Below are 24,475 nucleotides of genomic sequence, written 5' to 3'. Positions count from 1 at the left end.
GTGCCCATGGCAACGACGCCGGGCGGAAGCGGTGCCAGGGAGCCGCGGCACCGCGCAGCACGGCGGCTCGCCATTGGCCGGCGGGCCAAGAAGAGGGGAGGTGATTGGCTGAGGGGCCCGTCCCGGCCGAGGGAGCGTCGCTGTAGCCGGGCCGCGGAGGGGGCGGGAAGGCGGGGACGCGCCGTGGGGACGGGCGAGTGCCGGCAGGGAAGGGGAAGGGACGGCGGGGCCGTGTCCTCATCCTCCTCGCGTTCCTCTGATGACGTGCGCCACTGCCCCGCTCCTTCAGCTTTCAGCAGGCGCTGAACAGTCTCGTCATTCCCGGAGGCTCTAAGGAATGGCCGTGTAATTCCGTATAAAGGTCCGCTTGGTACCGAGAGTGGAGGGGTGAACTCAAAGAGCTAGTGTTAATCTGGAGCTGATACTGAAATTGAACTGAGCTGCTGACTAGACCCAGAAATCCTCTATTGTTTTATCTTTTTTTCTTCTTACGTATATGAGCTGCTGTTTAACGAGATGGATTTAGGCAAACTCGGCAGGGGAAAGTTACGCTCTGGAAATCAACCAAGAGACTGATATTTGGTGGATCCAGCAATCTGAGAATAGGCCTGGCCATTTATGGAATGAGGGTGGTACACAGGGAAAACAAACAAACAAAAAAACCCAAAAGACAAACAATGCCAAAACAAAGCAGCAGTGATCCCTAACCTTACCCTTGTTAACCTTTAGAGGATCACCGAAGAAAGATAGAGACACACATTTATGCATGTGGAAGTTTTTGTGTATAGCAAACACATAGATTTCCATGTTGATTCATTTAATAAAATTAAATAAATATTCTTCAAACGTTGTTTGTGTGGGTTCTTCAATACAATTTCCTAGCTACAGGCTATCCCTGATGAGGATCTGTTATGACTGCCATGCTCTTTGAGAACAAGAGGGGAAGCCAGCCAGACGTCCCTTTCTTCCCCACCAGACTGCATAACGAAAAGTATCTTTTGAGAGTTTTTCATCACCTTTGATGCTTCCTTTGCCATCATTTTGATCATGTTTGAAATCCCTTTCTGTTTTGACAATAATGTATTTGTAATTGCTCTTATAGGGAGTGAAGTTTCACCTGACCTTCGTCTGACCCAGCTTATGGTATTAGACAGGGTATTAAGATACATTCCTATCCAGCAACAGCATCAAAAGTCTTATTAAAGCCACCATATCTACTGCTTCTTTATCTACCTTAAGCCTGTTATCCTGTGTATGATTAGACAGTGGAATTCAGCCACTATAGTGATTAAGAAAGGAGTTCAAGGGAAAATCTAGAAACCAGTTGGCTTACAAATGAAGCATATCCACTAGTTATTGCTAATAAATATAAGGAATGTGAGACATCTTTGTGTTGAAGAGACCATTACATTACACTGTGGTCTTGAGGGTAGATTCATCCTCCAACACTTCTTTGTGGTTTTGTTTGTTTTGGGGCATGTTTTTACCTTCTGAAGCTTATGTGCTTATGTCATCTGGGACAGATACTAGACTGAGCCACAGATCAAGTCTGGGGTAATTCCTTTGTCTCCTGTTTCTCATCATGTGGATTCTTTCATTTCTGACAGGGTTCTTGGAGCATTTCTTGTCCCATCCTGCATTCCAGTGCTGTCAGAATGCATCTCTCTTCCTATGTAATTAAATCAACATAACTAATTAAATGTAATTATCCCCAGTTAAAATGAATGCATTACTATTGCTCTAATTTCATTGTCTTAAATGGAATTAAGTGAGACTGTGCTTTGAAGACATTTTTCTTTCAATGTGTCTCTGTTCTTTTAAAAGAGTTGTCAGTTTTTATCTGGCACAACTAATGAGTGTTGTGTGTTGTGTTTCTTACACATTCCTCATGGCTGGTGTCATAGCAGGGGGATAGTTATGAGGACAGTGAATAGCCTGGCTCCATGGAATCCATGGAAATTTCTGCTGGCACGAGTAAAAAACATGGGGTGGGAACTTAGTGACTCAAAGAAAGTCAAATAACTGGAGGTAAGGAAATATTAATGTCTTTTTTTTCTCAAGTTTCTAGCTGATAGAAGGAAAATGGAGTTGTTTCTGTTTGTCTACCCCTCACTCAAGGTGCTAATATACCTACCTCATTTAATGACTGACTACTTCTCTGTTCTTCTCCCTGAATTTACACCTGAGCATTCCTGTCCTGTCAGCAGGGGCACTCTTCAGGCCACTGTAACAGTGACCTAAATTGGTAGGAAGGTAACAATATAAACAGAGTGTATTGTTTTCTGTATGTTTAGCTCTCTAAATTTGCTCAGGTTTGGGTCAGATCAGCTGAAGAAGTAGAGAAGAATTGCTGATGGAAGGGGAAGGGAAGAGATGGGAAAAGCCATTTTCACTGGCAGCTGGTTGTTGATTAGACTAATTAATTATTAGTCTAATCTCTGTAGTAAGGTGAAGGGCGTAACATTCTAAGCTGCATGGATAAATCCTCCTTTCTGCATGTTGTCCCTGCCCTTGTACAGTAGAAGTACTTTGGAGACCGGGCAATCAGGGCTAAAGTAGGAGAGATTATTTGTAACCTGAATCTGGTTTCCCAATCCAGTGAGCTGTGCATCTGGGATAATGCTGGGCTGACAGACTAAAGAGGTCAGTGCAGGGTCAGTTTGTGGCCAGAGCTGGCCTCTTTCTTGAAGGACTTCCTGACCTGTGGTGACTTGTTGGCCTCTAGGAAACAGAGAGGTAACCTCAGGATGAACCTTCAGAGCTGGGTGAGTACTGTATCCTTGAGTGACCAGCGTCCCTTTGGTCTCAGCAGCAGCGAAGGGAATGTGGCTTGATGTTTATGAAGTTCAATTTTGCGCAGGGACTTTTAGATCTGTAATGGCAACAAATATTTGTCACCTGTTATTCTATTTCTTCTTTACCAAGGTAACATCAGAATTGGAATGGCAGCCCTAAAGTCAGGTTGGTTGACAGTTGTAAAATGTTCTAAATAATCACAAAGACCTAACGGTTCTGGATTAAATCATAGCCATACTGGGAATCCTGCTGTTTGGGATTTGGAGAGTTAATCCAAGGATTTCACAGGATTCTAAAAATTTTAGGTTTAACTGTGCTCATGAACAAGTTATTTGTGTGTGGTTTGGTTCTTCTTGTTGAAACCTGTGCACACATACTCATGGTCAAATAGACACTTTGTGAGTTTCACAGTATTTCCTACTGTGCAAATGTGAGGTGCTTATTGCATTGTGTCATGCCTCAGTAATATTCCAAATGGACAGGGTACTGGGAAGATGATATAAGAATATCACTGAAATAATACATGGAAATTCTTACTCCTGAGGATTCTTAATGCTTAGCAATGTACATGGCTTCTCTTAACTTCTAATGTACTTGAAGCAAAGGACATAAATGCTTTGAGCAAACTGCAATCAGTTTAGTCTGAACTCAGTAGTTTTGTCTACTGAGTGGTAAAACATCCTATTTATATTCATTCCCTGGTAATAACTGGTGCCACAGAAGCGTTCTGGGGTGTTTTTTAATAACCTTTTGAACAGATTCATGGAAGAGACCAGAGAAGTTTCTTGTGGATCCAGATCAATGATTCCCTGTGCTAGGATAAAGGCTTGTTTAAAAGACTAGACATGGAATAACTGGGCTTACAGGCCACTTCCGAGAGGGATTTATTACAGTGCATGAGTTCATACTGGCAACAGTTGCATTTTGGGTAGTTCTGTGATGTGAGATTGTATAACTGTGGAAAAATGACTCTGATGTTCATTTGGGAAGGAACAGCTTCTACTAGTTTACAATGTTTTTGTTTCATGACCAGTTTTCTTCTTTGCCTTTATGAGGAGGAGAAATAAAAATCAGTAGCTGAGGAATTCTACACTGCATGGCAAGAAAAAGAGACCATCAGATTTGATACAGAAAATCCCATTAATGACACACCAAAGGGAACATCCAAACAGTCCATGTTTAGTGAACAGTAAAATAGATAGAAAGGATCAGACAGTGGTATTATATCCTTGGTTTATAAATTGAAAGTGCTCTACTAATATGCTGCATGTATGTAATTCTCTAGGACAATTCAACAGCCCCAGCCTGTGCCTGGCCATTCTTTTTTTTTTTTTTTTTTTTTTTTCCACTCAGAGAAGGATCTATATAAATATAATTGCTTTTGTTGCAGCAAGAGAGTCCTGTTGAATAGCTTCTTTGCATGTCTTTCTGTATTTTTCTAGGGCTTTAGAAGATTTTCAGTGAACAGGTGTTGTGTACTGTGAAAGTGACTAGGTTAGGGCATTTGTGGGAAGTCAAGGGATTTAGTGTGTCATAATGACCCTGATGAAGCCATGCCATATGGATTTGCTCATCTGCGGAAAGAAGCTGTGTCCCACTGCAAGTGAAGCAGGTAGGTTTGGTATAAGACCTTCAGAAGGCCTAGATTCTAAACTGATGGAAATTTCTGTTATTCTTTGGCAGACTGTGTGATCATAGATCCATGGAATGGTTTGGATTGGAAGAGACCTTAAGATCATCAGCTTCCAAGTCTCTGCCATGGCAGAGGCACCTGTTACTATATACCAGGTTGATCACAGCCCCATCCAACCTGACCTGGGACACTTCCAGGGATGTCCTCAACTTCTCTGGGCAACCTTTTCCAGTACCTCATCACCCTCACAGTAAAGAATTTCCTCCTGATATCTAATCTAAACCTGACTTCATTTAGTGTAAAGTCATCATCCCCTTCTCCTAACACCACATACACATGTAAAAAGGCCCTCTCCAACTCTTTTGTAGACCCCTTTAGGTAGTGGGCTGCTTCTGGATATCTCCCTTGGAGCCTTCTTTTCTCCAGGCCAAATACTCTCAGTTTCTCTCAGCACAGGGGAGGTGCTCCAGCCCTCTGATCCTCTTTGTAGCCCTCTGGACTCACTCCAACAGGTCCCTGTTCTTCTGATGGGAGCCCCAGAGCTGCATGCAGTAGTCCAGGTGGGGTCTCAGGAGAGTCAAGTAGAGGGGGAGAATCACGTCTCTCAACTCACTGTATGCATCTCATTTTTTTGTCAGATGCCTCCTTTTCTACCCTTCATTTGACTTGTTTATTTGGGTGATATAACTATTAAATTCTCTGTTGTCTGGACAACAGCTTGTTTTTGACAACCTTGATGTTAGCCTGTAAGCATTGCTGTAACATATGCAGCCAATTTACAGAGAAGTAATGGCAAGAAGGTAAAAGAAGAGGAAAAAATCTTAATGCAAAAATACACGAAAGAGCAAGACACCATTGTCTATGCATGTGTTGGAAAACCAAGGTTTCTGTATGTTAAGTTAAAAGTTTTCTTATTAATATCTGGAATTTCAAAGGATATCCTGATATAATGTCCAAGGCTTCATGTTGAGAAAATGACAAATCTATTTTTTTTCCTAAAAGCAGTATCAGTTGATTCTGTAAGTAAACACGTTCCTTTTGCTGCAGTGGTATAATTCTTTGTATCTACTTTGCTTTTAAGGAAAAGAGTTTTTAACTCCATGATAATACTGATACACAATGCCTGATCAGGACAAAAAGTTGAAGAGCACAGAAAAAGCAGTAGAAAAAAAAGCCTCCTGGGATCTCTATGAGGTATGGTATCTAACATTTTACTTTGAACTTCAGCAGGACTTGTGTGGAATTTACACTGTCTGCCAAAGCAGAATGCTTCAATTTGAAGTGCAGTATAAACATGACAACTGTTACTCTGGTCACAAAGTTTATTTACACCTTTGTTGATTTAAGGCATTCTGGAGAAGCTGTAAATTCTTCTGTATGTAAAATGTGGACACCAGGCAACACTAGAAAACTTTATTTTCTGTCAGTAGCATTGTTGCTTATTGACTTTCTTTACACTTATGGAAATACTTTTATGTAACCATTAACACATGCTGTTGTGGTTTTTTTTCCCAGTGATTATTGTGATCTAAAAAGGTTTCAGTCTCTCTTAAGTGTTCAGTCAAGGAACCAACAGGTATTTTTCAATAACTGTTATTAAATGTGCTTTAGAATTATAATTAATGGTTATTATGGTTTCTGGCATGTGTTTAGAACATTGTGTACTATAATGACTAAAGCATGTTAGCAAAATCTTGGGTAGTGGATGTCTTCCTTCTTGTCTCTTTCTCTTTTTTCTTGGCAACATCAGACCTGTGTGGGACAAATCACATTTAGAATGGGTAAAAGAGTGAAACTTCCCATTCTACTATACCATATTTTTTTATTTTAATAGGAAAATTCTTTATTTTGTATCTTGAGCAAGTTTCATCAGCTATTGTTGCATATATTAAAGTAGCCTAGCAAATTGTTTTTCCTCTGTGCTCTTTCTCAATGTCACACAAAGGTAGACTTAAAGATGTGTGAGTAACAGCATGGGGGAGAGTAGTAAAGAATATAAAATAAGATCAGCATTTTAACCATAAACAATTTGTCTTTGAAGAACAACACTTCAACTAAAAATATCCAGGGCTTAAATACCAACTTACAGGAGAAAGTCAAATCTCCTTCACCTCAACTCACTTAGTGAAGCTTGTATTTGCCATTTGAAGCAAAGAAAACCAATAGATGATGATGGGTGTGTCTTTGGAATCACAGAACATTTTCTCCCTTTCAATTCTGTAAAAAGATATGACAAAATAACTAAAGCATTCATCCATGTGAGGTAGGAGTTATGCACTTTCTACCTGGTTAGAGGCCTGGAATTGCTTCTGAGCAGAAAGCTGAAACGTGAGTTGTACAGCCTGAAAGAATGTGAAGGCTGTGCAATTGTGGAATTGAGAGAGGTAAGAAACACAGATAATGAGCATATGTTGCAGATTTTGTTGGGCTTTGCTATCATAAATTTAAAAAGGCACCATTCTTCACCTTTTACTTAGCTCTCCGTACTTGTTTTTCAGTCTTGCTTTGCATCAGGTTTCTACCATGTCAGTTTTGTTTTCCACAGGAGGTATGTGTTTACTATAATAGCAAATTTTAGGTCCAAAGTGCAAGTCAGAGCGTGAGAAAAGGTACTTTTGCGTGATAATATTCTCAGAAAACTTAAAATGCAGTGTTTGCCTCATGACTACTATCTATTCCTTCCTTAGCTTCCAGCTATATACATTGAATGTGGTCAAACCAGTGTGACAAGAACTTGGCAAAATGTCAAAAGCAGTGAACAGAAGTCTAATGGTCAATGGCAAGAATCAACAGAAGCTGTTGAGCTTGAAAAATTCAGGTAAAAATAATTAAAAGCTGATGATGACACTCATATCCATGAATATGAGATACCTTTATGTATCTAAGGGTATCACCTTGTTGAGGTATCGAAGGCATTTGTATTTTTATGTATGTCTGTTACTTGTACTTTTCCTGTTAATCCAGTATTTGAGATGAGAATTACATACTTTTAATTTTTTAAAATTAATTGTTTATGTTCCTGCCTTTGTAAGTTTCAACCTTTCCCACTCAGCAGAGTGTACTGGTGAGGGTTAAAAAACTCATTTTAAATAGTGATAGTTTCTTTAATTGGAAAAGTTATACCACTCTGACAGTCCCAAATTATGCAGTAGACAGACTGTTAATGTCTGGCAATCTGAAATCATGTTATTCTGTGATAACTGCTGATACAACATTTCTTAGTTTTTGTTGCTAATGTTAAGTCGTAGCACAGCAAAACCGTCTTATGGCAAGTTAATGTGCAATTCACCATTTTTCTTTTTTTCTTCCTTTCTAGTGTGACCCACAAGAATGAGAGAAATTTTAACAAGCATCCCAAGCGTCAGCTGTTTTAAGATATATTTACAACTTTAGTTAAGGTCAGACTTGCCTACAGACCAGTATATGAAACACATCCATAACCAAGAAGGAAGGCCACTCTTTCTTACTTTCTATGAAGAAGCAAGATGCATGGATAGTATCCCATATTGTTACAATTACACACCTTTCTGTGGAAATTACCAGCAGCACTTGTAGTTGTTTTAAATAACCACTTGTGTATTGGCTTTGAGGAGCAATGCCCTGGTTAGTGGGACAGACCAAGGAAGGACTGGGTATATGATAAAACTTGCATGACCAAAATTCTAACTGCTATGTTTTCTTGATCATTCATCTGTACATTCATCTGTAATCTATGACTTGCTTTTCTAATTTATTTTACTGATTCTATTTGTATTTTATGGACTGCTGCCTTTATAGTGAAAGGCCAATGGTTTCCATAAAATTCAGATGATTGATGCCAGTTGTTTGTGTTTATTTGTATTTCTGTGTTATGTGAGGAAAAAGTACAGGACCTTACAAATATAGAGGGGATAGAGAAAGATATTTTCAGGGAAAAGAAGATATATTTTTCAGGATTTTTTTACTATACTTCTTTGCAGTGTATCGTATTTTCCTTTTTTAAAGCCCAAATACACGTTCTCAAAAATGCACAGAAGTTTAAAGATGGAATCCTAGAGCATTTAAAGGTATTAATATATAACTACTAGGGGATTCTAAACCACATAGTTTACTTAGACCTTTATTCAGAACCAACTGGAGAACTAGGGGTTTCTTTGATTATCTAAATGACAGTGAGTTTAAAACAGATTATTTCAGTGATTTTTAAATCTGGTACCTCTTTTTTTCATGGGAACTCAGTACTCACCAGTGGGAGGTCGGTGGCTCAGTTTCATTTGCCAGAAATCCAAGAATAGCTTACATTGTGATTTCCCTAGTTCTGTTTATACACTCTGACATATTTGGCTTATATTTTGGTTTTCTTTGGTGGTTCTTTGTGATAGCAATATGGCAAAACATGCCTCATGTATTAGGAATGAAAGCACCCAGGCAAGGTTGATGAAACAAGCATAAGTTAGTAGATATGTAGATAAGATGGAATATACCCTGGTGTGTCTAGTAGTGTGTATTGTAAATGTAACTGTAGTAGAAGGGGATCTCAAATGTTAATTAGGCTCATATCCATGGTAATGGATATTACCATGTCCACCATGGTAATATCTTCAGGCCACTTTAAAATCTGACCTAAAAATTTTGCACACAGGTATATGGTTGCTCTTTTCTTTCCATGAAATTTTTGTGCTCTTCTGAAGTGGCTAATTATGGAATCATAATGAAAAATGGTATTATTTTGGGCAGAATATTGACATAAAAGGGCTGAGAGTTTGTTAGTATCTATTTGTAAAACATTTATTTTTATAAAAGTATTTTTAGCTATTGGCGTCATTCCCAACTGCAAATGATGAAATGGGAAGAGAACTGCCATGACCCGTGCACTTTTTCTGTTTCCAAGAAACTTATCCAAACAAATTTTGTTCTCTCAGTTAAAACAACAACAAAAAACCACATGGCAAAGATGTCTAATTTTAGGCTTATTTTAAATAGGGAAATGGGGATATATACTTACAACAGGCAATGGAAATAGTGATTCCATTGCTGGCATTTTATGTGGGATTACTGCCCCTGGACACTTTCTGCAAACCTGATTTGTATTTTCTGCCATATCTTATGCTGGTGAATCATATGGAGAAATATAAAGGAGGAAGTTCTATATGGAAATACAATCCTATTTCAAGAACACTTAAACTAAACAACAATTTATTTCCAACATAATAGAATTAGAGCCTTTAAAAGCCAGGATAGATTATGATAATTCAAAAGAATATTTTAAATACAGCTATTTTTACTTCTGTAGCACTCATATTTTTGCATAAGTGTATTTTGTGCACTGAAGTTTGCTCTGTGCCTTCTCATTTACTTTACTTTTTTGGGCCTCAATTCAACCACTAAAAGTTTATATCAAAGCGCAGTTAGTTTGTTCTTAGAGATGAGTATGTTCTTTCCCCTCATCAGTCCAGTGATAATAAGTGATGGCTGGTAATGCTCATATAATGTAATAAATTTATTTATAGCTGCTACTGTGTTTGAATATAAATGGTATTAAAAGTTCTGTGGTATAGTATGTTGAACAGTTTTTGTAGCTCACTAATCATCTAGTCAAGTGATCCTGAATCAAACTGCTTTATTTATGTATTTAAACACTTTTAAAATTGCATTTGGTTTATATTTTGAATATTTAATTTAGAGGCAATGGGTTAGTCAAGCTCCGTCCATCTATTTTCTTAGAGTATCAATCTGCCTGAGATTATTAATAAGGACATCATGCTACCAGGTCAGTTTTTAAAAATATTGTTTCTTGCTTGGATAAGGGGATGCATGTAAGTGTCATGTGTACAAGCTGTGTTGCTGTTTGTGTGTAAAAACGTTTGTTCTTATGAATGCAGATGTACATATTTGTATCTATATTTCTATATGTGAGAATGGGAATTGTAAATAAACAGATTTCAAGAATGGTTTTACACCATTGCTGCATAATTTGCTCAATCTCTGTTATTTCTTATGTCACGTCTGTTGTTGCTGACCCTAGCAAAGAAACTGTAAATCTCCATAACAGATGGCTTGGTCATTGCTCTGAGGCCTAGGCTTGGTATTTGACTTTATCATAAAGATATGTAAAATTCCTATAATATAGTTACTGAAGGAAAAAGATCTTTTAACATTTCACCTCTTGAGTTTTTATTTATCTACTTATGATAAGTAATTCTGAACTAATTTTTTGGGTTTTTTTTTTTGGTTTTTTTTTTTTTTTTTTTTTGGTTTTTTTTTTTTTTTTTTTTTGTTTGTTTTTTGGTTTTTTTTTTTAATTTTCCTGTAGGAAATGCTCCACAGTCTGGGTGGAATTGAAAATCTAGCTCGGGTAGAATTCCTTGTAGTACCTTTGTTCATTATGTTGTCTGTCAGTTTATTATTATTAGAATGATATAGACTGTAAAAAGCAGTGTGCAGATCTTTTGGTTTATAGAAAGAAGTGAGTCTGTTTCTCTGTTTTCACTAGTTTTGAAAACAACTGTCCTATAGTCTAGCTGCATTTATCTAGGATTTGTAGTTAGGAGACTTAAATGCCTCCTGAAGTGGGAGAAGAATTAGAAAAGTCAACATTTCTTTTGGTTCAGTCAAAAGAAACTGTAGACTTTTGAAGGGAGATGAGGAAAGTCATCCTGCACTGTAGCAAATGACTTTGCAAAGGGAAAAGCACACTGATAAAATAAATGTTTTTTTTTTCAATATCCAAGCAGGTTTAAACCTTAGGACTACACTACTATTGAATTACAGAATATTTTTTCATGAAACAGATGCACCACCTACAGGCTCTACCTGTGTAGAGCAGTCTAGGTTTATGAAGTCAGAAAACTTTTTTTTCCTAATGGTATCCTTTATTTTTCCTCCCCTACTTGTAGTACATGGAAACAGCAGCAAATCATTGTCTTAATTACAGAGAAGAGCAGCATAATGTAGACAAGTTGGTCATGACATGTAAGTGCAGTAGCTGATAACATAAATGATAAGGCTACTCACAACTTTTGGTGTGAGGCTTAAAATACTTCAGGTGGTTGTTAAGATAGTACTTTCACTGTAGGCATCATCACATGAATAAAAGCTAAATTCCTGTAGAAGGTAGCAGCTTGTTTTTCTACATAAGTAATGTTTATTTAAGAAATTTGTATCTTTTTATGTATTGAAATAAAAGAGTAAATTGAGCTAATTATGGTTCAAAGAATTTATAGTGTTTTCCTCTGTTATATGACTGATAAAATAAAAATATTAGTGAGAAAATGTGTGTCTTCCTTTGTTCCACAGATATTTTCCAAAAGCTTTCTGCTGTTAGAAATCAAAGAGTGAGTACTGTTGGAACTCAACAAATGAGTTTTAGCAAGTGGAGCACATAAATAAGTGCTTTATAAAATTGCTAGTTTTGTTTAATTAGCTACCTAATAGAATAACACATGCTTTTCAGATTTGACCTAGGTGGGACTAAGTTCCTTACCTTGTCAGGCTTGTAAAGTAAAATAATCTCTGTTTTACAAATGTATTAATAGTATCATAAAAATAAGTTCTTCTCTGTAAGTTACTTGGTCTGATGTATGATTATTGGCTGTTTGAGATAAACAGATTGCAAACATTTGGACTAAACATTTGTTCATATAAAAAGTAGCACTCATGTATACACTGTCCTGAGCTACATGTTACTATGATTCAAATAGCTTTGTATACTTTTTAAATGTAAACATATTTAAAAGTTTTCTTACACAAATTTCTGGTGTGGTTTTTCACTTGCAAAGTATTCTGTATCTAAATATTCTGTATCAACTCAGACATCCCTTGCTATACATTACGATCAGTCTAAGAATCTGTGCTTGACTATTGCTGGTTTGTGGCTAAACTGAGATACAGTTGAGATCCAAATTAGTATAACTAGGTTTTCATGATTCTATCATGCTGCAGAAAAATAATGGTAATTGTAATCATATAGTATCAGACAACCTAATTTTAGAGAATCTAGACAAATACGGAGTTTATTAATCATGAGCAGAAATACAGGCAGGGCCTTAAATTACTATGCTGTTTAACTATAAGCTGAATATTAACTTTTTACTTAAGGAGGCCTAATTTCAAGTTCTGAAGTGTTACACAAACACAAATTTTTACAGTGGTGTAATAGAGATACTTTAGCATTCAAAGAGATACTAATTGTAGTTTGAGAAGAAACATCCTTGCTTGTCCTACTGAGTATTGTACTGTATTCTAAGATTTTAGGTGTATATTTAAGTGTACTTTAAATGTATCTAAGACTTTTAACATATTGTGTAAGGATTTGGTATCTTAATTTTTACTTTTCAATAAATATTTATATTCGTGTTTGAGTTTTAAAATAAAACAATATACTTTATATTTACACAGAATCATACATTCACTTAGCTTGTTTCAATTTTTTTCCAGACCCTAGTAAATTTGTTATCTGCCACAGACAGCCATAAGTTTTTTGGTGCTCTTCTTCCCCTGACTAGCTCAGCAGAATGGTAAGTTCAACTTAATGTGCTATAGTTAACAAAATCTTTTTAATGTTTTCCCTTGACTCAATGCTATTTTTCATGAGGAAAACTTAAATGTTTTTAATTTTATATAGAAGCAGTAGAAACTAAATAGAAACATTGGTCCTGGCAGCAGACTTCTTGTTCATGTGGATGGCTCTGCAAGACTGGAATCACAGAATCTGTCTTTGCAATACTCATCCAGGATTCTGGAATTTCTACTGACTTCCTACATATAAAAATCTTTTGTTCTCATCTTAATATAACAGTGCCTCACAATAATCTGGTAGAATATTGATCAGCGTAGTAAATTATGAACTCATACAGCTAATCCATGTATATGTGCCCTCTTCTCATTAATTAGTGGTTAAATAAAGATAAAAAGGGGAAAAAACAGCAAAAAGGGGGACAGAGTAACTTTCATCTATTATATCTATTATAGGAGAAAAACTACTATTATTGATCTGCTGTCTCCCAGACTTCCCAAAACTCTGATTCAGTTTAATTTGTTTTTAATGTCTGTGTTAATTTAAATGATATTTTACATACATTTTCAACTTCCATTTAACTTTCTTCATTGAATGTAATGTAGGATTTTGTGTTATATTTGGACTCGGCAAGAAAGAGTTTGGAGTATATTACAAATGTTCATAGAAATTGTGATTGTTTTTAAAAATATACTCCATTTTCTTAATTACCAGTAAGACACAAAATATAGTTGTGTCCTTATTTTTGCGCATCCACATTTACTTTTATTTTGTATTGGGAAAACTGGAAAATTGTTGCACTGTTTCTCTTGACCCAGCACATATTTGTGGCTTTAAGTGCTTTTGTGCACAATTTGATATTATTACTTAAGACTTGGGGGAAAAAAAAATCATCAAAAGAAGGAGGCTAAAGAGCAACGTGGGTTTTTCATATAATTTCCTCTGATATAAATGCCAGGAATAATCAGTTTGTAGTCCAGAATGTAGAGAGATGATAAACGAGATTGTTGAGAACTTGCTGGTGATATTACACGAACACGATTTTCTCTCTAGCATGTGAGACTTTGTGTGTGGATTAATTATGTTAAAATAAATTTTAACTTTTTTGTTTAGGGATGTGTGTATTTAGAGGAATTAGAAAATGTGCCACTTGAATATACCCAAGGTCAAATTCTGATACTTGTGTATTTTCAGTCATATACTGATGCAGCCAAATCTTTTCCAGCAGTTTCTTTGTAATCCATTTCTCTCTGCACTGATGGCCTCCAGTGCAGATGAGTTGCAATGTTATCATAAAGTGAACAGTCACTTTTCTGGGTGCATCTCTTTGTTGCTCCTGGCAGACCTGAGTGGTTGGATGGAAAGCATGCTAAGCCCTGAGTTCCTGGGATCCCCAGTATAAACTAGTAAAATTGCAAGACCTAGAGCTGCTGTAGTTTATGCCAGAGGCTGAACCAGATCCCACATCCTCTATATTAGAAAATCATCAATGTTCCTTCAATTATTTAATCATCTCAGCTAAGACTGATAGCAAAGCATTACTGAATTTCAATGAGAAGCAGAAAGACTTTCAAATTTGATAATACATCACTTATCACCTTTAAAATTCGGAAGAGGTTTTTAAAATTTCATGCTTAACTATTTCACACATATAAGGTCACTTATATGTGACTAAAAATAGAAAAATTAATATAAGAAAAGGTTTTGTTTAGTTTCTGGGTTTGAAAATTCTCAGTTATATGTCAATCAAAAGTTAGATGCAAGAGTTAGAATTTGAATGTAGACAGGAAGATGAAGTTCAATGCCAGTTAAGGATTATTTTAAATTCAGATATGAATCTGAATTCACATGTTTCATTAAACACAGATGGAGCTTTTTTGCTTTTTAAGTGGAATTGGATATCCTTAACCATATTTTCTATGAGAAATCCACCTTCATTGCAGTTAATGAAAGTCTTATATAAACCTTTTAAGGTATACATCCAACCCCCTTCTTAATATAATATTCAAACTATACTAGAGAAGAATGATGCATTTTTGTATTATCTGTGGAACTAGGCTATTTGAGTTCCACAGATGAACTTTACAAGCTCATGCAGTCAGTGCTATTTGTACTATTAATGCCATTAATAAGAAGATGATAGCACAGATGACTGCAGCCCACCTGGCTACCTCCCATCCTGGCTGGGTATGCCTGGTTGCCTCTGCTGGCAGCTGAACTCAATATAAATATGATTTCATCCCATTGTGAAAGTTTGGACCATTGTCTTCTTTTGTCTTTTAAACAATGACTTTAACCAGGTTGCAGTGACTTTAAATTGTTTTCTTTAACTTCTTTTATTTTTTTTAATAGGACATCTCTGTTGTTTTTTAAACTTCCTGTTGTTTTTTTTCCCTTTTCTAACTGGCAATACAAAGTAATGATGGAGTTATTGTTGAAATTTCTTGCTGATTTTTTTAGGTTCACAGCAGAGTTGCTATGACTCCTTTGTGCAGAGCCATGAATCAAAGAGAAAATAAAATGTATGAAGGAGTTGCAGTCATGCTCAATTTGCTCCATTCTGATCACATCAAACTTCTATGGAGTATAGCTTGTAATCTGGTACAGGTTTGTGAAGATCCTGAGACTAGTGTGGAAATTTGGATCTGGGGTAGAATCAAGCAGCTCCTTCATATGTTACAGGAGTAGGTTTTCAGTCCTCAATATCGTGGCAATTGTACAAGACTGTTTGTTCTTTTAAGATATATTTGACCAAGCCCTGTTTTATCAAATAGCATCTTTGGCTTGTTCAGTTGTTTGTAATACCAGCAAAATTTAAAAGACTATTTAGAACATAATGAATAATCAATATTTTTTCCAGCCTTTCATGTTTCATATCATAAGGCATTTTTCATATTTTTAGTGTATAAACTAAATAATTAATAAGTCATAAATATGGCATTACTTTCGATTTAGTTTTCCTATTAATCAGACACCTATTTAGTGAACTAGAATTGCGAATATAATTGATGAGCATGATAAAGGAATTTTCTGTTTAAAGGCTTGTTTGCTTTTTTAAAGTGTATTAGCTAATTTAGTGAAATCATACAAATTTTCAGAACTTTCAGAATGGTTAACAAAGACATATTAAGCCATTTTTAACACTGCTACTTGATTTTTTTTTTTTCTTTTTCTTTTAGGGAAGGCTCATCTGACCCTTATATCAAACTCTTCAGCTGGAAGTTTATCTAGTGCAAATGCAGCAGAGACAATCCAGTATCATCATTTGTCAGATGAGCTAAGTCCTGATGGGATACAAGAAAATACTTTCTCACTTAAAGCAGGTAGGTTTATAAGGTCTAATACTCTATTATGTCTTTACATACACTTGTGCAAAAGGATTCAAAATATTACAAATTTGTAAATACTTACACCTGCTTTAGGGAGTAAAAGCATCAAATCTGATTTGTTGATTTTCAAATAAATGTGATACCAGCACTAATTTTCAAAAAATATGCTTTAGTTAGAAGGAAGCAAAGCATAAAGTATTTAAGTGTCTGGGAATCATATGTATTTCTTCACCTGTAAAAACAGTGACAAAAAATTAGTTAGTTAGTTTTGTGTTTAGCATGAAATTATTTTTATTTGATCATATATTTCTTCACTATTTAAATTTCCTATGATAGATCAATATGAATCATATGATTTCAAAGTGGTATTTTAATAACTTCTAGTCAGGTGAGGATTCATTTTTAGTTATGGAGCAAATTCCTTTTGGAGGAGATTTCTCAATAGAGTCAAATGGCCCTAAATGTTAATTATGAATTTTTATTCTAGCTTGTTGTGCTGCAGTCACTGAACTGGTGCCCAGTGAGACTACTGCTTTCCAGACTGTACAGGTAGGAAGATTTTATTCAGTTAAGTAAGGCATTATAGTTTATAATTTCACTTAATTGTTGTTCTTTGTTATCATAATTTAAGAGATTGGAAATATGCCTGTCTATAACTTTAGTACTTCTGTTTCTTTATCATTTTACACACAGAGATATAGACACAAAGGTTATCAACATAGGTGTCTGGAAGAATAAACAGCTTTATTCAGACAAGGTTCATTTTGGCATCTCTTACCATGCTTTTGTCATATTCAAAATAGGATAGTAAATAATCACAGAATAAACTGAGAAATGCAAATTCTGAATTTCTTGACATTTAGTACAAAAAACTATGCAGCTGAAAATTGACATGTTGCTGTTTCACAAACTATTTCTCTTTTCGTAAGTGTGGTATTTCTGAGAGAACTTCCTGGCATTCTATCTTCAGGGATAAGCCATTCTTAAAATCCCTGGTTGTATTCCAGATCTAGTCAAAGATATAAATATTAAGGGCATTAATATCAGCTAAAAGTTGTAGCCAGCTGTTAAACTCTAAATGTTAAATCAAAGCCTTCAAATTAGCTTAAAACCCAACTAGAGATATTCTTGGAGGAACTGAGAGAATAAGAACCTTAATTATGAACAGGAAAGAAGTTTGTGTATATTTCAAAACCATTGGTTAAGAGAAAATAAATGAAAGTAAGTATAGAAAAAAATTATTTTTGTGCACCAGAATTGTTAATAAACTGTAATGACTTAGACAACTTTTATCTAAACAATATAATGATATATTTTAGGTTGAGTCTGATTTCAATAAAATAAAATATCACTTGTTTATATGAAATGGTTTTAATAGAGAGGTTTTCTGCATTGCCCCAGCACTGTATGGTGACTGTTGTGTCAGTAAATCACTTAAAAACTGATAGTACAATATGCAGAGCTGGAAAAGGTGGTTCAGATTTAACTTCTTCTGCTCTTTATGTTAAAAGACACCAACCTCTCCGTTTGTTTAAGCACCAGGCAACATCCCCCCTTTCAGATCAGGGCATAGCCACAAGCATGTTCATTTCCATTGGAGTTCCACCCTACAATATCACTGCAGTAATTTTAAATCCTACCTCTTTCTTTTTGCTAATATAACTTTGAGAGTTGCATAGTAAGCAAGGTGAAGCAACTCAGGAAAAAACAGAGGAAAAAGGTGTACAGCTTTTTCAGTTATATGCCAAAGAGGTAAATCTGAGTAACCTGTAAAGGTGTATATCATTGGTTTCAAAGGGGTCTTAGGAAGTTTTGCTTCTGCTGTAGCTGCTCTCTGTCTGTCTGTCTGTCCTCCATCCTGGTCACAGCCTTGGCAGCAGTCTGCAGTAATTCTGGTAGCAGACAGAATGTGTTGGACTCAATGGCTCCACTTAAGCGTAACCATGGTCTAAACTTAATTCTGCCTTCATGAGCAGTAGAAGGAAACAGCAGGAACTGCAGAAGGGCCTCTGCAGAGCTGACACATATTCCCCTCAAGTCTGCTAAAGAGGAGAGTAGTCTCCACCAGGGACTTTGTCAAGTAACTGGGGGCAGTATTCCAACTAAATCTACTGGTGCCATCTATCAGACCTACAAAGTGGATGGAGTAGTGGAGAATACATGGTTGCATGAAAATGGAAGCTGAATTCAGTATGGTTTTCACAAAATCCTGAAAGCATGAACAGACTTCTCAGGCTATCACTTTTGGTGTTTCTCCAATTTATTTTTATTGAAAACTGAATTTTGTTCCTGGCAATTCAAAATATGGTGACAGAAGATCTATTGCTGCAATTTCCTTCACCTATAGAGATAGAAGCATTTCTTCTTTATATGTTCAGAGGCTCTCTTTGTAATATCAGTTTAAATGTAACAATGATTTGATTTTTATACATGTTAAAGCTTATATTTTAGGTATGCAACAGGATGTTGAGAACTTGTCCATTGCTATTAGCTTCTGACTTATCTAAACACTGATTTTTATTTGTGGTGTGCATGCAAAGGGGCACTACTAATGCTAGCCTTTTTCTGTTTTCAGGCAAATGCAATATATACAATAGCAAAGCTAATTTTACCAGACAAAGAAAGGAATGCTGAAAAAGCCAGTTTATTACAGGTTTATTATTGTTGCACAATGAAAGCCACAACAGACCCTGAAAACTTTTTATGAATTAAAGTTTATTTTGAAGTACAGTACAAATAAATCAGATTTAGTAATCCCCTACCCCAAAACAACAAATAGCTCAGAAAGAGAAGGCTAAATAGAGACTCAATTTCTGTTTTGATTTACTTTGTTTCTGGCACCTCATATAGTGTAAAGGAAAGTCAATATTTTTCTTGTGATAGCTTCTATTTTTCAGGCTGTCTAGCATCAGATGTTCTTTATAGAGCCTTGATCTTCATTGAAACTCACCCTAGACTTGACACTCTACTAATATCTGTTTATTTCTGGAGTATTTTGCTATGGATGTTAAATAAAATACAAGAAGGCAGTGTATGAAATAGAGAAAATTTAAGTGTAGAATAAATATAGGTCAAAGAAGCATAGAATGGCTCTTGGTTTTGCACGTCACTACTCCCATAAATGTATGCATTTGAGTCAGCTTAGGCTAAAGGTTTTCAGTAGTAATTAATGACCTGGTAGCTTTTCTCAGGCTCTGTGCAGTAGTGTCTCTCTAAGACATGGGAATGTAGTGCTCAGGGGTTCAGGGATGAGCACAGCTGCTGCTGCTCCAGTTGGCAAAGTCCTTAGCACAGCTGAATGCATTAATGATGCAGCCTCTCATGTGATCTTTGTTCTGACAGAGCCCCTGAAATGGCTGTACAGCTACTCCGATATCCAATCAGGTAGGTGTGCTTGGTTAGCAAAGAAAGGTATTTCCACCAAAACAACCCCTCAAACAAACAAACAACCCCCCTCCCCCCATTTCTAGTGTCACATTTCTCATCACAGTTCTTCTAGATTAGAATTGGAGGGCAGATTCAGTACACTAGATACCTTTCTACTGCAAGGAGGTTTTTTAATGCACTTCATCTTAAGGATGAGGTAAATACAAGCCTTCCTGGAGGGTAGGTATATGGAACTAACATGCAGTCTAACAAACTGGAGCATATGCACAATGTACTTGCCTCACATGGCTGTAAGGAGCTTAATTTTTGCCCAATAAGATTTTTAGGTTCCAGCAGAATGTGTTGGAAATAACTTACAAGAGCTATTAAGCAGCCGTAGTTGGGTTTAACATGAAGCCATATGAATTAATAATGGACTTAATGATCACATATGAAAACTAGGTCTGTTTTGGACAAGAAGTATATTTTTATGAAACCTTGTTCAGCTTCTCACACTGCTACCTGTATTGCTTTTAAAATTGTTACTGGTGTGAAATACAGTTGCAGTTATTGGAATATCCTGTTTGAGTTTTACAGATATTTTTAGAATACTTGCAATGGTGGTGTGGTTTCTCTACTGCCCCATTGTCTGTGTTTCCAATGATGAAATTTTCAGCTTCTTTCTGCCATGCTGCCTTAGTGATCTTAATTCATGACTGTTTTTGTTTGTTCAGCTATAAATGTGCCATATCATTGAGTCTTGACAAACAGAGGTAAGGATGAGTTGCATCAAAGCATACATATTAACCAGCTGCCAGTAGCTGTTTTAAAGAACTTTGTGTTGGAACTAAGGTTTATGGAGAAGCAGAGGTACATTAAGTTCTCTGAAAATATGACAAATTTGGGGTAAAAAAAATTGAGTAATTTCTTATTTTCTGTCCCTGTTAGAATTTATGGTATCCCACACTGCATTTTTCAGGAAATTGCTTTTTTACTGCAACAGTACAAACCCATTGATTAAATTTACCTTTTTCAGCATTGGAGAAGAAAGCAGGTCTCAAGTCTTGAGCTATCTGTAAAGGAAAAGAAAATATCAAGATTCAGGTATGCCTAAATGTGCTGTAACTATTGTCACTGCTTTTTTTTTTAAATTCACTTGTTTTCCCCCATAAATGTCCTTGTGTACTTTTAAAATGCTGGAGAAACTTAATATGTTTTTATTACCTTTGTTATCAGGTTAATAAGATATTCTGTCATTTAAATACAAAGTTTGACAGTGTGTAAGGTATCAAGGGGAATCTTTGTTGTTTATCAGTGGCTTTTCCACATGTGTCATGAATCTCTCATTAACTGATGTGCTTTTCCTACTGTAGTGTTATGTTTTCAGAGCCCTGAGATTTCTCTTCAGTATGGAAAGAATCAACATATTTTTGAAAGGTATTTTAACCATATGTTTTGTGAAACTCTTTTAGGATAGCTATCAAAAGTCCAGCCAGAAAGAAATATTTTCTAAGTGCCATTTATTTTGTAATGGGCAATTTTTGTCATATCCACAACTACAGATAGTTTTCCCTGCATTGCATCCAGTGCCAGCCTGCCAGATTAGGTGTTCAGTATTGGGACTCCTGTTGTGTGCGTGCCAGACAACCTACCTCTGTGTGGGCTCCTTCTCCCCCCATCAATCAAGCCTTTATATATGTTGAGGACAGATTTAACACTGCTGGCAATAAACATACTTTTAAGATTAGCACATGCAATTCACAGCCCTGGACAGTAGCAATTAACTGGAAGCAAATAATTTTTTCCCCTGAGCCCTCTACTCCTTCACCATGGGTCTGACGTTGCATCAAGCTATTTTACTTAGGAGTGTTACTGAAAGGTTTGGATCAATAAGGACAAAATGTTTTCCATCAATTACATATTTTTACTAATAAGATGACCATTTCATCAGGTTGGCTACAAAGGCCATGTGATATCTTACAGTGAGATTTGTGGCATTAGAATAGTAATCAGAGTGTCTAGGAGGTCTGCCTGTCAGTACTGTTTCTGTATGTTTTTATTATGTATCATAAATTACTAAAATTCTATAGATGACTTTTGTGTTATTTTTAAAAAGTGGATATTTTACTGAAAGTGCCTCAGTTTATAATGACTTTTCATGGTTGGTGACAAATTTTTGAAGAATCTGGACTAATTTACTGTCTTTTGATTTTTCCAAATGCCTAATCTTTTGTATTTCTACTTATTCCAGAAGTTTAAAAAGGAACAAAACTTCAGTCAAGCATCTAACTAATAAATATGACTAATAGATTGTTGCCTCTTTTCTGTCGGCCTTTGCTTTTCTTAGTACTTTTCATTTTTTAGACTAGGATTCTTGGCCAAAACTTCTAAGATGGATGTCATGATTCTTTAAATGAAGAAAAATGTTAATCCTATCACTTAGTGCATTGCAAGAAGAAACTCAGATACAGTGATAACAAGCATAAAAGAAAGTACTGTAAGAAAAAAAGTCAGGTTACTGGAAATTTAGAAGGTGCATTACTTTCAAGACTTACAGTTGTTTGGAGAATTGGCATTTATATTAATACCCAGCCAATGGGGGCTGAAGTCTGATTTTTAAAAGGGGCTTTAACTCCTATGTATGTAGTGTTAGAGGCTTAATATCTTATTGCATTATTAAAAAATAATGGTACTATATAGGAGGTTCTGAAGTAAGTTTTAATAATAAACACTGAAAAGTCTCTGCTGTAGATTAATAGCTCCTGTGTAATTGCTTCTCAAAGATACAAGAAATTTTGCCCTTTTCTATATTTTTCTGTACTGACTTGTTTGAAATCCTTATTGATATTGGACATTATGTGCATGATATCAGAGCTCATGAAGGGTTGGTATCAAAGCTGAATTTGTTAAAGGTAAGTAAAAACCTTAAACCTTTATAGTTTTAAGTCATATTCTTGCACATTCTTAACACATGAAAGGCATAAAATATTTTAAATTTATTTATTTGTCATTTAAGTTATGACTAGGAGGATATATTGAAGCAAATCACTGAAAGTATTGAGAACATGAATAAGGCATCCACAAAACATGTAGGAAATAATGCAATTTTAGAGCACATTGGCAGTGGAGCTCCTGGAAGTGTATATAAGGTACACTTTTGATATTATTTTACAGATCTGAGGGGAAACTTCATGAAGAAGGTCTAATACCTGTTCTGGGCACAACTGTCCTTTGAATTTCAGTTGGGAAATGTAAATGTAAAAAGGCTTTTGAGGATCTGAGCTTGTTGTTAGTGTTTGCTGTGATTTTGTTTGTTCCATGTTGTACTTTTGAGATTGATCAGTGTATTTCTTAGGTTTCCTACCTTACTTTCTCTTAATTCCTTTCCACTAACAGCATTTGTCTATTGCAAATACTAATAAATCTGAGTAAAACCACAAAAATTCAAGTATATTTCATCTGAAAAGCAACACTGGGCACAGATAATATTGGTTCAAACACAATGCAAGTTCAGAAGTGTACTGCTAACCTGTACTGTTGGATTGTAAATCTTCTACTAATCACATTATACACAAAAAAAAAAAATCTGATTATATATTCTGTGAGAAAGGTTTGGACACTGATAAATAATCTGGTAGCCATAATACCATTCTTCCTATCCCCATCCTATATTTATTGTACAAAGATTTTGCCTTGTTTATAGGTTAGAAAACATAACAGACAAAATCTCCTGACAATTAAAGAAGTCAATCTAGCATTTGGAAAGGAAAAAAAAAAAAAAGCAGGTGTGTCTCATGAACTCTAGTCTGATATGCTAGCAGGAGTGTGTCAAATTTGAGCAATAATCTTTCTTCCAGAACTACAAGTTCAAACAGGCCTATACCCCTTTAAAATTAAAAAAAAAAAAAAAAGAGAAATAGTATTTGTATTTGTTTATCTATCAGTAAAACTAGATGCAATGTAAACACGTAGCAAACATCATTATTCTTCTCTAAAGATCGAAAGTGTACAACTGAAATGCTAAATAGGTAGAAAAGCTATGGTCAGTAGTAGAGTGAATGATACAGATTATCATTATAATTATCTACATATACCTGCCTGCTGAGTCATTATCAGGCAGTGGTTTCCCTATAGTTCTGTGATATAAATTGAGGAAAAAATTGAATAAAAAAGAGCAGAACTAGATTAAGGTGTATCTGTCTGTACAAATGCAATTTTTAAAGAGTAAAAATTAACAGCTTTTAAAATACATTTTTTACCTCAAATACTCTATTTTAAAATTATTTCTGTATAAATATAATGTTCTATTAATTTCTTTCATGAGATGACAGATTTTCATGGAGTTCATGGAGTAGGTGCCATTGGGAGAACACTTTCAGTCTTTGAAGGAAAAGCAACAAGTTTGCAGAAGACAGAACATGACATATATTTATCCAAGCAAAGGCCTCCTTGGATCCTTCCTTTTGCCAGGATTTTCCTGCATGTAATTAGTAGCAGCAAGTTTTTAGGCTAATAAATGTTGAAGTAATGCTTATTATATCAATCACTAATAAATATCTGTGAATTTAATGTGTCTTTATTTAGATTGGAGTTAAGAATCTTTGTGAGGCTCTTTCTGTTTGTTTTTAAGCTTTGCCTAGCTCTTCATTATTTGCATAAAGAGAAAAGGATTGTTCATTGAGATCTCACTGTGAACAATGTCATGTTGGGGGATAAAGACAAAGTTACAGTTATTAATGCTTGAAGACAATTTCTCAAGATGTACCTGAGAAGCATTTCTTTACTGAAACTCTGAGAAGGTTTCAGATTCCTGGGTGTTGGTTATCATTCTTAGAAGCTAGTAAATTATTGCATCGT

General features: G+C 35.6%; 1 protein-coding gene across 3 annotated transcripts; it reads left to right on the top strand.

Annotated features, from left to right (window-relative positions):
- Positions 1-66: 66 nt before the first annotated feature.
- On the top strand, positions 67-24,187 carry NEK10 (NIMA related kinase 10). 3 transcript variants are annotated; one of them, XM_085569253.1, is made up of 6 exons: positions 67-2,765; positions 4,239-4,408; positions 5,511-5,623; positions 7,117-7,247; positions 7,746-16,801; positions 19,595-24,187. In XM_085569253.1, the coding sequence occupies exons 3-5, from the start codon at positions 5,549-5,551 to the stop codon at positions 7,801-7,803; spliced, it is 264 nt and encodes an 87-aa protein (XP_085425379.1). In that variant the 5' UTR covers positions 67-2,765; positions 4,239-4,408; positions 5,511-5,548; the 3' UTR covers positions 7,804-16,801; positions 19,595-24,187. The 3 variants fall into 3 exon arrangements, with proteins under 3 accessions (XP_085425379.1, XP_085425371.1, XP_085425365.1); XM_085569245.1 differs by having other exon boundaries at positions 67-4,408; XM_085569239.1 differs by having other exon boundaries at positions 67-4,989.
- Positions 24,188-24,475: the final 288 nt, after the last annotated feature.

Source organism: Lonchura striata, chromosome 2 (genome assembly GCF_050655825.1).
Source record: "Lonchura striata isolate lonStrDom1 chromosome 2, ASM5065582v1, whole genome shotgun sequence".
NCBI lineage: Eukaryota > Metazoa > Chordata > Aves > Passeriformes > Estrildidae > Lonchura > Lonchura striata.
This window is presented reverse-complemented; position numbering and strand designations above follow the sequence as displayed.